The following is a 17,888-nucleotide window of genomic DNA, read 5'->3' on the forward strand; positions in this document are numbered from 1 at the left end:
CCTGTGAAATCAAACAGTTTGGGTGATTTAGGGCCCCAAGTCGTATTCTTGCCCCATTGATCTAAGTTGATTGTCTTTTTTCCCCTTACTTAATTGTAAATATGTGGACATGGCATAAGTATCTTAAGTGTGTGTGTGAGTGTGCATGTGTGTTTTCCTTTAAGTTGCCAAATGAGAGGTTACGGTTTCCAGTCAAATTTAAGAGAAAAAGTTCTTTGTTTTCTTTTTATATCAATGAGTTTATTTTTCAAGTGGTAAAATGTAATTAGAAAAGAAAAAAAAAAACACACAAGCTGTTAAAAATGGATCCAGGAATTTGAGACACTACCTCATAGTTGGTAGGAATTAGTCTGTTGAAAGAAATTCTAAAGGACACTGTCAGCACTGATAGGCCCACAAAGACCTGACTTTTGTGGCAAAGTTGGGGTAACTTTAGTAGAAAATATCAACAAAATGGTGCTGTTTCAGAGGGTTTAAGTCTTGGTCCAGTGGACCTTGCCTCCTAGGAACATCTGATACAGCTGGATTAAAATGTCCCCAACCATGAGTATAATACTTACTGTTGGTGGTTATTGCCAGGAATGTATTCAGTATTTCCCTGCTAAATGTGATGTTAAATATAGATTTTTAGTAGATGCCCTTTGCCAGATGAGAGAGTTCTTTTCTAAGTTTGCTGAGAGGTTTGATCATGAATGGGTGTTGAATTTTAATAGATAATTTTTTTGCATTTATTGAGATGCTCATGGTGTTTCTGCTCTGTGGTGGATTATACAATTTGATTTTAAACTTAAACCAATCTTGCATTCTTGGAATTAAACTACTTGGTCATGATGTATTTTTTTATATTTTACTGGATTGGATTTATTAATATACACTAAGGATTTTTTTTTTTCCTGTTTATGAGAACTGTTTTTGCCAAGTTTTAGTTTCAAAGTTGTGCTAACTTCACAAAATTAGTTGGGAGCAATTTCTTCTGTTTTTTAAAGGAGTTTGTATACATATATTTGTATCTTAGATGTTTGATAAAGTTCATCAGTGAATCCAGGGTTGGATTTTTTTTTATAGGAGGTTTTTTGAAATTGTGAATTTGATTTCTTTAAATAGAATTATTCGAATTTTCTAGTTCTTCTTGGAATTTTAAAGAATTCTGTTGAGCTTATTAGTGTAAAATTGTTCATAATATAGCTGTGTTTTTGAATATCTAGAATCTATAGTTATCACTAGAAATTCCATTTTTACATTTCTGATTGGTGATAAACCTTTTTTTTTATCAACTGTGTAAAAGTCTATATTTACCCCCAAAATGACAACTTTTCACTTTAATTTTCTGTTTTCTATCGCATTGGTTTCTGCTCTCAATTGTTTCTTTTTACTTACTTTGAGCCTAGTATATTTTCTTTCCAGCTCAAGGTAGAAGAAAATTTGATATGTAAAAATGTGTAAGACATAAGGTATTTGACAGAGACTATGTCTTACACATTTTTGTTTCCACACACCATGGACTCAGGATAATTATTTGTTATTGAATGAATTGTGTGATGGAATATTCTGAGAAGCTAAATAATGTCAAGATAAAGTCTAGGTTTTTTTTTAATTATTCATGAGAATCACCTTATGGCCTTATGTCTTGTCTTTGTTTTTCCCTTTAAAATATTTCTCTTTTCTGCCTGATGAACTTTTACTTAGACTTTAAAGTTTTCAAGTAACAGTCATGCTTCACAACCTTTTTTTCCATTAGAATTTATCATGTTGTATTATAGCTAGTGCTGTTGACTAGAGCTTCTTGAGAAGAGTCTTTCCTTCCTGATCTTTGCATCCTCTATGCTTAGCAAAGAGCCTTATATATATATAGATATAGCTGCTCATTGAATTCTTGTCAAATGACTAAAAGGCCAATGGGGAAAGTAAGAAAGCATTGAGAAAAATTCTTGATAACCTGGTTGCAGTTGCCAGTAGTCTACAAAGAGCTAGAGAAATTTTTTATTCTGGTTACTTTTTGAAGTGACCTAGTGTAGTTAGTTGGCAGCATATCCTTAAAAAGAATCCTTATTGGTATACTTTGACTATTCGTTTTTACCCTCTGGAATTAAGACCATGAGTTATAAAGTAAGATTCATAACAGCATGTAAATACTTATTTTTGCTTAATTTATTCCTGATGGCAACAGGGGGAAGCGAGTAGAGTTATCTGATGATGAAACAAAAGAAACTGAAATCATGAAGAAAAAGAGGCGAAGAATCAAACTTCCTCAGTCTGACAGCAGTGAAGATGAAGGTGGGTATTGCTATTAATTTTTTACTAAGGTGATCAATTCTTATGATGCTGAAGGAACGAAGTAAGTTATTATGGGTCATGATGAGAGTACCAGGCCTAGCACTGAGAGAACATAGCATCTATTTCTGTTTGAAATCCACTTTAGCCTTTTAACCAGAACCATGATCTTTTGGTAACTTGCCAAAAAGGGAAAGAGGATAAGTACTACTTAATACTAATAATATACTATTACATTTTATTTTTATTTTTTAAATGGGGATGTATTTCTTTGTCTACCTTATTGTGAATCTTAATTGTGATATTCAAGGCATCAAGGATATTGGTATTCTATGCCATAGAAGTAAAATCATAAAACTGTTGTTGAAAGAGAATGACACCATGTAACCTTCTAATTTTAGATTGTGGGCAGTGTAAGATAAGCAAACAGAATAAGAGCAAGAGTCTGGCCTGGAAAATTAATATGCTTTTTAAAAGAATGTCAAGTATTCTTAAGAACGAAGATATCATACCACATAATATAGAGGATATATATAGAGAAGCTAAAGAGAAAATGTTGGATATGCTACCTTCAAAGCCATGCTTGGAAAACCAGGGGTGAAAAGCTTGAGCTACTATAATCAGTTCTCCAAGAGTTCCTGGTATATGTATAAACCATTTTAGGTACTAGGGAGAAATCCAGTCCAAAGCAGTCAGTATCACTTAAAGGTACATAAACAATGCAAATAACAGATACTAAAAGAGATTAAAAGGGACTGGGGTTGTGGCTCAGTGATAGAGTGCTTTCCTAGCATGTGTGAGACACTGGATTTGATTCTCAGAACCACATATAAATAAATGAATAAAATAAAGATCTGTTAACATCTAAAAATTATTAAAAAAAAAAAAAGAGATTAAGACTAATGAATGCAAAGAGGAACCTGCTATGCTGTCAAAGGACAAAACTCAAAGTATGATACTTTACTCTGGCTGTCTGAAGAACTGAAAATGGAAAGAGGTTCCCTATACTAAGGGTAGTAGCTTAGCTTGTACAAGTGAGTTAAGAAACAAGCTTATAAGCAGATGACTGTATTGCAAATGAAGAGACCTAAGAAATAGCCCCAGGAAGTTCAATCTCTGTGATAGAAGTACCATTTTGACTCTTTTGGCTTTAAATCCTGCTATTTATGGGTGAGCATTAAGGATTATAGCCTCTGATGTCCTGTGAGAAGAGCAGTATATTTTTTCAGAGGTATATTTTTTAATGGCTCTTTGAAATAAGTATGAGGAGGTCATTTTGAGCATCCCAGAGGGGCAGTTGCTATATTTTCACTCCATGTCATTTATCAAATGGTTTGACCAAGGTTACTGAAAGGAAGATTCTTAGGTGTGTGAATGAAATAGACTATCAGAAAAACATTCTCACCAGTTAAGACTTGAAATAAGGACAATTCCATGTAACAAATGGGAAAATAATTGAGTAAACTTAGTGATGTATGCTCATTAAGCTAGTCTTTCCTGTTTAAAGTTAGGAGAAGTTGGGGGAAGATTCTGAACAAGGCTTTGAAATCATCAGCTTAATGTACATTTAAAAAGGTAAACTAAGGCTGGAAATGTAACTCCAGTGATAGAGCACTTGCCTAGTATGTGTGAGACCCTGGGTTTGATTCTCAGCACCACTGGGAGAAGAAGGGAAAAAAGCCCTAAATACTCTAGTAGTAGTGAGAGTCAGCTTTATATAGGGGAATTATTGTGGTTGATTGGACATCATTATGTATTTCTGAAATGTTCTCTGTAGTTTCTGATCCATAGCCCACAAAAATAATATATATATCTGTAGGTGATTAGAAACATGAGTGGAGCTATTTAATTGGAAAGAAATGTAATGGAGGTAAGCAACCTAAATAACAGATGATAGAGAGCAGAGGCTCTCAAATTTTTTTCCCTGGCAGGATAGTTTTTGACCTCTGACTAAATTATAAACCTTTGTCATTCTTAAATTTCTTTGTCTCAAAGCCAGTGTTATTTTAATTCTTTTACAGTCTCTAACATATTATCATTTTATTTCTGTTGCACTGATTATGCGGTATTAGCTGAATCTACTATCTTAAACTAGTAGTTAGCAGGGAAGCAGCGAGGATGGAGGAAATGTAGAACTTTGAAGTTAGAGTAAGTTTAAATCTCCCCTGCACCACTAACTATGTGACTTTAGGCAGATGACTTCACTTCTTTAATTGTTTCCTCCTCATCTAAAATTTCCTTTTTTTAAGGTAAGGATAGGTATTTTTAAAAACTTGGGTTCCTAGAAATCTGTGAATGCTTTCCAGGAATTCTAATTGCACATCTCTTTCAGAGGACTCTTTGACAAGCAAGTGGTAACATTGCTGGATCCCTGAAGTTAGTTTTACCACAAGTTCTTATTCTGCCCCAACCAAAGTTGCTTTCCTGGCATAATTCTATTTTACTATAGTATCTTTCATCTGAATAGTTTCAGATTTGCTATAAATATATTTAAGATACATGGATGCATCCCACATTCCTTAGGTTTATGTCACTAAAATATGTTGTAAAATAATGTCGTTAGAAAGCCTTGGCTTGATAAATACTAAGGCAAACTGACTTGTATTCTATTCCAGCAAATGAATGAGCAGATTTTAAGAAATTGTCTTTGAAAACCTCAGTGTCTAAAACAAATAGTGATTTGTGGGATTTTATAAGAAAGAAATTATTAGTGTTTAGAAGTCTAGAAAATTTTAGTTTTTTCTACCCTTCCTTAAAAATTTTTTAAAGTTTAAACAAAGTAGTAGATATACACAATTTCAGCTCATAAGAAAAGTTTTATAATAGACAGTAATCTCTATCATCTGTATCATTAATTGACTGCTACTTTTTGTCACCTTTCTCCCATCTGCCTTTCATCTTCCAGGGATGGGTTGAAATTTCTTCTTCTTTAAGGACTCTTGATTCTTCCTCTGTTCTCTTCCCTCTTATGTGGGGAGATCATAATATTCCTTATTATAATATTTCTCTTGGAGACTTTTTAAAGAAAGAGTCTGTGCTAAGTCTTCCTTAACCTGGATGTGCCTTATCCTAAATTTAGTTCAGAAAATGATTATTTTCCTTTATTAAAAACAAAAAAAGTTGTTGCTGTGTGGTGCCAGGGAAATTGTGGCATCCCTGCCTCTTTGGAGTTTAGAGTCTGGAGGTGGGTAGTGGATAAACAGTTGCAAAGCCATGTGGTTGAAAGGGGTCTAAGCGGGTGCTACTGGGATTGAGTGTTTTCCCTGGATAAGTGAAGTGGTTGCAGAACTGGAAATAGAATAAATAAATTTATTACTGGAGTACTCAAAACTCCTTTTCTTTGGCTTCCTTACTGCTTACACTTTCCTCTGACCACTGTAACACATCTGCCATTGTGACCCGCTTCTTAACAGCTTTGGTTTAGAACAATGGGTGCTTGGTTTTGGGGTGTGACACTTCCCTTGCTTGAGTTCCCATCATGTGCTAATCTCCCTGAGCTGGGTTAATAGCTGGACCTCTTTCCTTTTATGTTTCTGTCTTTTGTTTCCCAGTGCTTATAAAGTTTTGGGGGCCCATTTCATACTTGAAGTGTATAATTTATTGTTTCATTCTGGCTCTTGTTCTGCTTCACCTCTTTAGGTCATTTGGCCTTGAATCCTCCACTGTCATAATTTTTAGCACTGACCTAATCAATTGGGAGAATTTCAGATCCAAGGACTTGTGTTAAGAGTTTGAATGCAGCCAGGAAGTTCAGGGAGGCAGGTGAGGCTAAGCAGCTACCCAGTCCCCTGACCAGCAGTTTCTCTGTGGTGATTAAGCAATAGGTCAGCTGAGGATTTTCACTTTTCCTCTAAATGGACCTTGTGCTAGGACCACTATTTTCTTTAGCTATTGAGAAATGATGGGATCCCTCTGGTGCACTCTCTTAGGTGATACCACTTCCATAGCATCATTTCTATCCTAAAAGAGTTCTTTCTTTTACTCTTGGTATAACAAACCAAGCCTGAAAACAATTTCCATACAAAATACTGAGATCTTAGAGTTTTTATTTTGAAGATGATCTCTTCCCCCAAAGTTTGTGCTCTTAATATCAGCTGGAAATTTTCAATCTTATGAACACCTCAGAAGATTGCAAATAATCCTCAGATCACAAAGGCTCTGGCATGGAGCATTGGGTGTAATCTGAAGATTATTTACATTTACTTGATCTGAAGAGAAAATGTCTGGTCATGAATCATTAGGTGGCATGGATAGTTGGCTTAGGAAGGCTGTGCAACCAGACTGATTTGGGTTTTAAAACTTCTGGTCTCAATTACAAGCTGTGTGACTTTTGTCAAGTGAAGGAATCTATATGAACTTCTTTTTATTCATTTGTAATATGCAAATAGTATCTCAGGGTGGTTGTGAGGGTAACGTAAAATATATGACAGGTGGTAGGTGATCAATGCATATGTATAAATCAACTTTATGCCCTAAGCTGTAAAATAAAGCATTTAGCTAAAATAACTTCTAAGGTACTTCTAGCACTAATAAGTTTTGATTCCTTGATTTTAGTTGTATTAATTCATGTTTATTTTGAAGATAAGTACGTAACTGCTAAGTTCTTGGTTGTCATCAACCGACTTGCTTACAAAAATGCTCTTTACTGGACATTAGAGATGCCAATGGAGAAGTTCTACCAGCTAGAGCTTGTAATTCTCTTATCTAAACTTGTTGCATTATTTCAGTCTTCCCAGACTCTCCTGGGGCTTATGAAGCTGAATCACCATCCCCACCTCCTCCTGTATCTCCACCTCCTGATCCAGTGCAAAAATTCTGAGCCTGAGCGTCCTTCTGTCAAGGTAAAACTTTACTGGGAGGCTTCCTTTCTATGTATCCTTGATTGCCCAAGGATATATAGTTACTATGCTAAGTATTTCTCTTGCTGTAAAAAGTCACAAATGCCAGTAACATGGTTCTTGTCTTATTCTGTTCCCCTACAGGTGACCAGAATGGGGCAATTCCCTCTATTCTCACTAGAAGGAAGATTTTGTTTTATTTTTGTGGCACTGGAGATTGAACCCAGGGCTTTCCACATGTTAGACAAGCACTCTAGCCCTGAGCTACACCTCTAGCCTAGGGAGATTTACTGTGGGTCAGTCTCAGGGTGATTAAAGAGGTGGATTTGGGGAGCTGTTTTGTTTTGGCATGACCTTCAGTACCAGGGCTGCTGTTACACAGTTTCTATTGGAATTGTGCAAAAAGAGGCCCTGCTATAACTTAGTGAGATCCTGTCTCAAAATAATAAAATGTCTAGATATGTAACTCAGTGGTAGAGCATCCCTGGGTTCAATCCCCAGTACCACAAAAAGGGTGAAAAAACCCAAGAGGTCCTACCTGCATCAGAGCAAGTGTGAAAGATAGAAGGGAACAAAGAACTCATGAACATTTGCTGCTTTTTGGAAATTCTTCTGGATGAGAACAAGTGGGGAAATACAATTTTGAATGCTCTTCAATTGTCTCGTGTGCCTCTATTAGTGTAGACAGTGAAGTGTTGAGAATGGGGCACTGACAAGTTTTCTTTTTCCTTTGTGGCTCTTAGTTGTCCTTAATCCATTGTGTGAAGACTTATTTAAAATCTTGCACTGACTTTGTCATTAGCTGAAGGGAAGAGGGAATGAAAGACCTGTGGAGTTAAGAGGAAAATATTATTAGTAATACCTGTTTCAGACTAAATTAGGTGGGTGTAATGTTGAAATGCCAAGGCTGACTATGGCAAGTATCTATGCTGGGGCATTTCCTAAGAAATCCCTGGTCTGGTTTAAAGGACAATTGCTGTGTGCTTCCCTAATATCTGCCCCATCTCTCCATTAAAGCCCTTACACAGTGTATTGTAATGATCTCTTTCCTTGACTCTCTCCTCCGCTGGCATCTTTATCCAATTTATCTTTTTAACCATGGCACCTGTACTACCCCCACAAAAACTTGTTGACAGAATGAATACAGTTCTTTCCTCAGCATGGTACTTTCCTTCTCTTCGACACTGAAACATCAAACGTGCACATACAGTAACCTAACTTGTCTGTGTGGTAGGGTTAGTTTCCTTAAAGTTTGAAGTTCCTCTTTTAACTTTTTAAATCATTAGTGGAATACTGGGGAGTGGTTGTTCTAGATTAAAAAGTTTTTGTTATTTTTCTCGACAACTTCATTGGTCAACTTAACATTGTATCCTCTGATCTTCCTCTGATCTTTTAGAGCTCAAGTGGAGAAAACAAAAGAAAACGAAAACGTGTACTGAAATCTAAAACATTTGTGGATGAGGAAGGCCTGCATAGGTAAGACAAATTTGGGACTTCAAATCCAGAGAGAGAGTTTTTTACTGTAGAAATACACAATGATCCTGTGTAGAGCAGTACATCTCAAAATGTGTATATGACTCACCCCCAAGTGTTGCTGATGTTACTTGTCACATATAGCCCACATGTTGAGTAGCAAAGTATAGAGAATGCTCCAACTAAAGTAGAACACCCAGGTTCTTGAATGAGCCTTATATCATAAAAGTAAGTGTTGAGGTCTTATCTAAAGGTCGTCTTATCTCTGGTGACGAGTTGCTTGATCTGTGGAATAGAGAGGAAATACATACTTGGACTGAATGTGGGTTGCTCTGAAGATTAGGTGAGGTAATTAATTATCTTTAAAGACTTTCAGGGTGGAAATCACAATACAAGGTTAAGATGTCATCATAGACATTGAGAAACATTTGTTTTTATAGAATGATTGTTTCGTGATTTTGAAGTGGGAATAGATGATTAGACTCTGAAGAGAAAATCAAGAGTCTTTGGTGTTTGGTCCCATTTGTGCTTAGAAGAGTATGATTCATCCACATTGCTTCCTTTGTTTCTCTTTGTAAACCATGTTAGGTAAAAGCATGTACTTGTTATGAAGGCCCAGAAGGGAATTCAAATTCAAGTTTTGAGTCATTAGTTGATTCTTCAGCCATGTTTTTGCTTCTTCTACCCTTTCTAGACCAGACTTCTGTGGGGCATTTAGGATTTAGCACTTGAGGGCCTGATGAGATGCTTAGATCCCAACACTGTGCTTTTGTGTCTGGAAAGAGTTTTAGAATTAGACTTAATAAACCTCTTGTTGGTTGGAGCGCCCATAATTACTGTTTCTCTTCTCTTGTGGCACTTGCCACATCTTGGATATTCTAGGGGTTTCTCCCCCTTTCTTTTTTTCTTAATATTTTTTCAAATGTTGATAGACCTTTAGTTTATTCATTTATTTATATGTGGTGCTGAGAATCAAACCCAGTGCCTCAACACATGCTAGGCAAGCACTCTATCACTGAGCCACAACCCCAGGCCCCTTTCCCCTTTCTTGATTTCCTTTCTAGTTCAAATTTCTGTCTTAAAAAGTTTGATTGGCTTTGAAAAATCAGCTTTTAGGCAATGTGGTTATTAAAACTTGTGAAAACGTTCTGTCTTTTGTGTACCCCATCCCATTATTCCCCACTTCTCATTCCTCTTAAAAGACCCCTGCCATTTTGATTGTAGTATGTGATTAGGTAATAAAATTCCTTACTTGTGTGAATTCTCTTTCTTTTTTTTTTTTTATTTATAATTACCATTTTTATTTAATCTGATATCATCAGTTAAGATGCATTGTACTATCACAAAGAAAAACACTATCATGAAACTACAACCTGATGCCTTGTATCACAGAAAGTATTATTTATATTTACTAAAACAGTGCTCTTAAAAGATTTTTGTCACTTCAATCTTGTGTGTATGTAAAGGATGTGGGAAATAAACTTGTCAAGTTATAACTATAACTTCATATTCTGAACCCAACTCTTCTGAATCACTTTTCATGTCGCAGTCCTCGCTGTCTGCATTTACCCACATGACATGGCCCTCGGTGTCTTCAGGAGGACTGGCGAGGCAGCATTTCTTGAAAGAGCATTCCACTACTGTCTTCTGTTTAATGTCAGTGGGAAACTTTGGACAAAACAATGTCTGATGTCTTAATGACAGTCCAGCCCGACGCATGAATCGATCACACCAGCCTCTTGTTGCTTTAAATTTTGTTTCGTCAATTCCGAGGGTTTTGGCAATTTCCCCTGCCTTCAACTGCATTGCTTGGCGTGTGATAGGCAATCCTTTAGCACGTGCCTCGCTAACAAAATGTAGTACAGCTTCATCTACCTGTGGGTATCTTCCTTTCTTAGGTCCTGTAAAACATTTTGTGGTTGCTTTGCAAGAAAATATGGAATTGCGATCATTCCTCCAACGACGAATATTTGCCTCACTAATATCAAACGTGCGCCCCGCTGCTCTGTTTCCATGCTTTTCTGCATATACAATAACCCTACGTTTCAATGCTGAGTCATAGTGTAATCTTTTTGATGACATTTTAAAATGCCAATTAAACCTGACACATTTGATACCTACAATACATATGTCAGTTAAGGGATGCCACTGTAAGTTGTAAATTCACACATGCACAAGCTAGGATAATTATGTGACTATCCTGGCTGACAGTAAATGAGATGCATCCCAATTTCAGACAAGTTAAAACATGAAGAATACATTATATTAAAATATGTTTTTCAAGCTTGAAATGTTTACCAGATTCACACCAGTGCAAACAAACAAAAAATCCCAAGAGCCAAGGAATAAGTGTGGTAAGTAGAAAGCTAGCGAAACAAAATATTATCTTTAAGATGAAATTTGCAATGGTCCAATTTGGTTTTAATTCCCTTTATTACTATATGGCTTACATGTAAACTTTTTGAACTGGATATGAAATCCAAGTACAAATGTTCTTCAGTCATTTAGTATATTTTAAAGCCAAGTCCACTAAAGACAGGCTCACAATGCCTTTCATCATTTACTAATAAAGGACCACATCTGGGGTCAATGGCCTTCATCAGCAGGTGCCCTCCTTTGGCGTGCAGATCTGATCCTGTGTGGAGAAGATGAAGGGTCTTCTTCAGTTTCAGACCCTGAAGGCTCATGATCTCCCTCCTGGGATCCTGTGTCTCCCACCAGTTCCCGTAGAAACTTGAATTTAGATAAAAACAGATGCCATACAAAATACCAACCGCACACCATCAGCAGCAGGACGATCAGCAGCGTGGCCACGAACACCAGCAGCGTCAGCCCAACGTTGTGCCACATCTTGGGCGGAGGGTGGTCGCCTCAAGGCGGCGGGCGCGGCGGCGGCGGCGGGCGGGCGCGAGCTGGCTTCAGCGGCGGGCGCCGGGCGTGGCGGGGCGCCGGGGCGGCATGGGCGGCCTGAATTCTCTTTCCATGCTAAATTTTTTAAAAAAATTTTTCATCGTAGACATACACAATAACCTTTATTTTATTTATTTTTATATGGTGCTGAGGATCGAACCCAGGGCCTCATGCATGTTAGGCAAGCGCTGTATCACTGAGTCACAAAAAGAGCCCCTCTTTTTAAATTTTTAAAAATTTGTTCTATTAGTTATACATGACAGTAGAATGCAGTTTGACACATCGTACATAAATGGAGTATAACTTCTCATTCTTGTGGTTGTCATGCCAAATTTCTTGTGACATGCCTATGGTTCTGGACTTTTAGCTGGGGTTTATTTTATGACCTTTTGTTGTTTGGTTTGGTTTTTTGCTCTCAGTATTCTAATACAGTTCATTTTCAAGACAGTGGTTTGGTCATTGGTGGTGATAAATGTATTTACAGTTGAATTTCTTAGTTCCCCCACCCCTACTTTTAGTTCAAAGAGAGCAAAAGCACCAGTGCCAGTCTTTTCCTCTTCCTCCCCCAAAAGAAAGAAGTTAAAGATATCTCTATGACAGTTCATTAGGAATTTGTGGCTAATTACTTATTGCTTTGTGCAAAACACAATACTTAAGTTTTGACCAGGTGTGGGATGTGGACTCTTTTGCACTCCTGTCTTCAAATATGACTATTAAGAGCCTTGGACACAACAAGGAAAACTGTGCTCACGTTGTACTTTTTTTGGTAAGGTTTTTAGTCCAAACTCGACCTAATGCATCTTGGCTCTGGTTACCAACAAAGGAGTTCTGCTTTCCTCTCTGCTCAAACTGTTCCAAATGTACCAGCAAAAGGGGCTTGCCCTGTCCTGTGCTGGACCACATTTGTTCTATGACTTTAAGAGGCTAATCTTTCCTTTTCTGTGAGTTTGCAGCAGGGAATGGGGAGTTGGGCCCCTGAGATAAATTTGCAGCAAGCTTCTGACGGTTGAATTTCTAAGAGCCAAGCAGTTGAATGGAAAAGATATCTGGTAATAACTAGACATTTGGTTATTTACCAAGATACTTGGTAATAACCAAAAACCCAGACTTTTTGTTAATTATAGCTGAGAAAGATGGCATGTTGTTCAGCTAAAGTGCTTAGGATTTTTAAGTCAAAATCTCCTTTGTCCTGTAGTTCGAAGTGGCTACAACTTTGACCATAGAAGCACACATTTTAGCTTTTAAGGTGTACTGAGTGTGCTGCTTAAGAAATTTTGTCAGTGATGCCCTGGTTGGTTTTTAACTCCCCCAAGCAATGTATTACACAAAATTGGCAATGAGACAGCCAGTGGTTTCATTAAGAAGTAGTGAAGTAACAAACTAATTGATGCTGAAGTATAATATTACAGACATACTGCCATTTGAATACAGAATATAGTTATGAAGTAGCAAAGGCTTATACACCAAGTAGTAGTAATGGTTTCCTTTTTATGGATGGCTCTTCAGACTTTGCTAATTTAAGATATTGAATAAATCTCAGCTCATAATTTTGTCCCGTTAATCCTGTTACATAATGCTTTTGAAGCTGCATGTGAGATGGGGGTGGTGGATCCTGCTTGCTAGTAGGTAGTCCATGGAAATTCCCTAAGTAGTTTCTCAAAAAGACTGAAAGATTTCTCAGACTTTGCTGACCACATGCATTAGTTGAAGAAATTGAAATTCTGGTTCAGTAGGCCAGAAGTAGGACCTAAGATTCTGCATTTCTAATAATTCTGATGCCCCTAGCCTGAGGAGCACAATTGAGAAGTAAGGCCTTCAGAAACACTTGGTATACTGGGCATGGTGGTGCACACCTGTAATCCCAGCAACTCAAGAGTCTGAGGCAGGAGGATCACAAGTTTGAGGCCAGCCTCAGCAACTTAGCGAGGCCCTAAACAACTTAAGGGTGACCCTGTCTCAAAATAAAATTGTATAAAAGGGGAGGAAGGATAGGGATGTGGCTCAGTGGTAAAGTGCCCCTGGGTTTAATCCCTGGTACCAAAAACACCAAACACACACTTGATATTCTTTAAATATATACACACACACATATATAAATATTTTAGCATCTAAGTCTGTAGGAGTCATCAAAGCAAGCTCTAGGCTCTTGAAAATAAAAGAAATTCTAGGAACTTCTAAGTAGGGAATTTTTAATTATGGAACCCTAATGGAATTAGATGAATAAGGGTAAAGGAATGCTATAGTGGCAGTAGCCATTTGACCTCCAGCATAGTCCATTGTGCAGGAAAAAAAATGGCATTAAAGAGTCGTGCCAGGGCTGGGGAGATAGTTCAGTTGATAGAGTGCTTGCCTTGCAAGCACAAAGCCCTGGATTTGATCCCCAGCACCGCAAAAAAAAAAAAAAAAAAAAAGAGTTGTGCCAAAGACGACTGCTAGGTATGTCCATACTTCCTGAGGTGCAGTGTTATCACCATTATAACAGTAGGGGTGCGGGGGGATTGTTGCTTCACAAAATATCATCCCCAGACCAGCATCAGTGTCATCTGGAAACATGTTAAAAAAGCAGTTCTCAGCTCCTACCCCAGATCCACTGAATCTGAAACTTTGAAAATAGAATCTAGTAATTTACGTTTTAACAAGCATATAAGAGTATATAAGTAACAGACTAGGTATTAGAAAACAGATATATTAAATTTCAAAGACTATGCCTTTTAGAACAAACTGACTAATATATTAGAAAGAATTATTAATAATTAGGAGTTCAAAACCATTAGGTTCTTTAATGGGGAAAAATACCTTACACTTTGATACTTTGAGCATTTATTGTACATATTAAGGTACTCTTTTAATCTGAGAAAAGATGTTTTCTACCACTTGCTACAACCAGAAAGGCTGAGAAAGAATTTAGATGGCATTGGTGCTGCAGCTCTCTAAAGTCACAGAAAGGTGGCATTGTACTGTGACTTGTGGTTGGTGTATGTAATACAGTAGTAGTGAAGAGACCCTCATCAGTTCTATGACGTGGTTAGAAACCATTGTTTCTGCCTGAGCCATTTGGGATTTGCTTAATAATGAATGACTACTCAGTGGTATAGTTCTTTTCCAAGTTTCCCTGGGGGAAGGATTTGCAGAGTTTTAGTGGCAGAAGAACAGGCAACTTATGCCTTCAGCTGATAGGAAGGAAGAAAACTAGTAAGTTTGTCTCTCGTTTTTTTATTGTCCTTCCTTTTAACTATAAAGTATTCTGCTAGGATTTGCTTGGACAGTTATCTTCATGATGCAGACTCCTGTTTATTTAATCTTGGGTTATTTTATAGTCACTCAAAACTAGGAACTGATCTGTTGATTAATTAAGGTCCAGTTCTCTGTGCTTAGGATGTACAGAGAGTGAGTGACATAAGGATGGAACTAGCCAGGACGGTTCATGATGGTGAGCCGAACTAGACAGAGTGGGGGCTTTAGTGGGCCAAAACACCAGGAAAACCAACAGTGGAAGTAGGCAAGCTCTGTGGGTCATGAAGATAGAACCAATTAAAGCATGGTTCTAGCATTATAAGTAGGTGTGTGAGATACAGATGACTCAAATGTAGAGCTATCCTAGAATGGGACCCAATGATAAAGGCCCATTTAATGGCATGAGGAAGGAGGAATGAATGTTAATTTCCTAGGCCCGCCTAGAGACTATGTGAGCTCAGAAAGCCATATACTTTCTACCTGAGGCTTAATGGGTCTCCCAATAGGAGAAAGGTTCTGTTGCGGGGTGCAGCGTGGGGGTAGGGCAGACATATCATTCTCTTAGTAAATTACTCAATTGACCCATGTCCCCATTTTTCCCTTTATTCTAGTAACTGAAAAAGTTTACGAAAGTGAATCTTGCACAGATAGTGAAGAAGAGCTTAAGACGAAGACATCCTGTGTCCAGAGACTTCCTGCCATGACTGTGAAAAAAGAGCCCAAAGAGGAACGAAAGGGCCTCAAAAAAGGGACTACTGCTCTGGGCAAAGCCAACAGACAAGTGTCCATTACTGGCTTCTTCCAGAGGAAATAACTGCTATCTGTGGCAGGTCAGAGACTTGGAGTGGTCAAGGGAGAAGACCAAGAAATATAAACGCTCTCACTTACTGTGTAAGTTCATCTAACTTCTCACCTCACCAGTATCAAAAGACTGTGCTTCTAGCCTGTGAGGTTTATATTATTTCTGGTTTTTAACCAAAAGAGTCATCTGGAAGCAGGAGGCAAAAAGATATTTAAAAAACTGTTACCTTCTAATGACATTTTTAAAGCACAATCTTTGACCTGTCTAGGAGAAAAATTCACTCCAAAATTAATTTGGAACAGGTTTCAGAATTACCCACTGTGCCCCACTCACCCTGTACCCTGATCCTCTTATGGCTCAGGAAGTGTTCCTTCTTGTTGCTCTGTGTTCTGCGAAGTTGTGTGGATGTTTTTATTCCTGAATTCTACTGAATGTGTTTACTACTCCTTATGTCCTCCTCTCCCCACTACCACACTTCTGTCCCCTAGCCTCATAAAGCTGTTTTCTGTAAATCTTAAATCCTGGTTGGACTAAAAGCTGAAACAAAAATCTTGTAATCATCTTCTTCCATTTTATGATACGCTGACACCTGGCTACAGACCCAGGACATTGCTTGCGTTCTGCTTCTTTCACAAAAGCTCTCTAGACCTTTGCTGGCAATTAGTGGTTAGGGAAAAGCCTCAGGCAGAGCACAAATAGAAATTTAATGATGTATCCAACTCTACCAGAAATTACTTAGAGTCAGCATGGATGATATTAGAGGAGTTGTCATGTTGCTGACACAGGGTGTGCTGAATACTGTGCTCTTTGTGGTTTCTTGCTCCCCCACCCTTCCACTTCAATACCTAGAGAGTAGAACCCATACAGTGAGATGAAGACAAGAAAGAGAAATACTTCCTACATGCAGTGTACAATGCATACCTAGAATTTCTCCCTCTCAAGGAAATGGGGTGTTCAGAAACAGCAATTTCCCAGGAAGTTTAAGAATTTAATGCACACATTTGTACACAGATGTTGTTCCTCTTTATTTTCAACTCCCCCATTTGCCTACAGTGGAAGCTCCCTAAGAAGAGATGGAGAGGCTGAATGGTAGGTCTAAACATTAGTTGTTTAGACCTGGTAGGTAATGAAACATTTTCTTTTCTACTTAAGAAAAATCATCTCCAATATAACTTTCAAGCAGTTTCCACCGAATCTGGGCAGGCAGTGAGATCAATGGACTGAGGTGGCGTGGCAGTGATCTTGCACAGTGAGTTGTGTGGAAGGGAACCCAGGCTCATCTGCTGATGTGACTAACTCATAGGAGACAAGGGATGTCTGACCTGCTCCTTCTGCCTCAGCCTGGTGTATATTATAAGTGATGCAATCAGCTGTCTACTGTTGAAGGTTAGGATTGTGACTGACCTTGGGGTTAACATGAGCTTTTTTAGCAACCAAGCATGGACTTGATTGAGACCAGAGGTTTGGGAGATGAGTGCTGGCAGTATTTGTAGGGCTTGAGAAGGCAGAGGCTCTGTATAGCAAGCTGAGTCCAAGGCTGACATACTCCCAAATCCTTTCTTTAAAAAAAAAAAAAAAAAAAAAAAAGTATGGAAGGCCTGGAATTAAAGCTTGACAAAAAACTTCTGGAGAAAAATTCCTTATAACAGTTATTTTTGTCATTGCCTCTAGTCATTTTTTAAAATAGGAATGGAAAATTAAAAAGCAAAAATCCAGTCTTTTTTCTTTTTAATTACTATGCTGGGATCTCTAATAAAACAGAATTTGAATTGGAAAAATCTGTTACTAGTTGTTGGAGTTTCATCTTTCAAGGGATAATGTAAGTTCTATGATCTCTATGCCCATCATGCTGCCTAAACTCAGAGCTGTCTGTGAAGCTAAGTTGGTATTGAGTGGTAGCTTTTTTTAAAATTTTCTTTTTATACAAAGTACTCTACCGTGTTATCCTCATGAGTTAAATAAATTTGAGAAGTTGTTTTAAAACAGTGCTTCAAACCTAATGTCTCTGATGAGTCTGTTATTTGACAGGCCAGCAAGCAGTATGTGCAATTATCTAAACTCCGAACAGGAACAAGGCTGGTTTTCAGTTTATGTTGTTAAAACTGCATACCCATAGTCTGAGATGGACAAGTTATTTGCTGCCTTCATCATTTTTTCAGCCCTATGGGAAATCTTAGTTTCAGCCAACCTCATTTTTTAGTTCATTTAGAAGAAAATCTAGTCCTGACTTTGCACATTATATTAGTTTGGCTTCATCGTTTGCTAGCTGTGTGACCTTGGGCAAATTTCTGAGCCTCAGGTTCTTTAACAAAATAGAGCTAAAATGAGTTACTGTGGATTGTCAAGACTAAAGTAATGTG

General features: G+C 37.8%; 1 protein-coding gene and 1 pseudogene across 2 annotated transcripts in view; one reads left to right on the forward strand and one right to left on the reverse strand.

Moving 5' to 3' along the window:
• The window catches only part of LOC306639880 (DNA polymerase delta subunit 3-like), a 13,339-nt pseudogene extending 6,249 nt beyond the window's left edge, over positions 1 to 7,090 (forward strand). Inside the window, exons 4-5 of the transcript XR_013766808.1 lie at positions 2,168 to 2,274; positions 6,999 to 7,090. The product of XR_013766808.1 is annotated as a DNA polymerase delta subunit 3-like (transcript). The remainder of the gene's footprint in view (positions 1 to 2,167; positions 2,275 to 6,998) is intronic.
• LOC306640289 (small integral membrane protein 13) overlaps positions 1 to 11,543 on the reverse strand; it is a 36,857-nt gene extending 25,314 nt beyond the window's left edge. The window contains exon 1 of the mRNA XM_079104460.1: positions 11,120 to 11,543. Within this exon, the coding sequence (XP_078960586.1) occupies positions 11,169 to 11,432 (264 nt within the window). The 5' untranslated portion in view covers positions 11,433 to 11,543 and the 3' untranslated portion in view covers positions 11,120 to 11,168. The remainder of the gene's footprint in view (positions 1 to 11,119) is intronic.
• Between the last annotated feature and the right edge of the window lie 6,345 nt (positions 11,544 to 17,888).

This window comes from Sciurus vulgaris (genome assembly GCF_902686455.1).
Source record: "Sciurus vulgaris genome assembly, chromosome: 11".
Taxonomy (NCBI): Eukaryota; Metazoa; Chordata; class Mammalia; order Rodentia; family Sciuridae; genus Sciurus; species Sciurus vulgaris.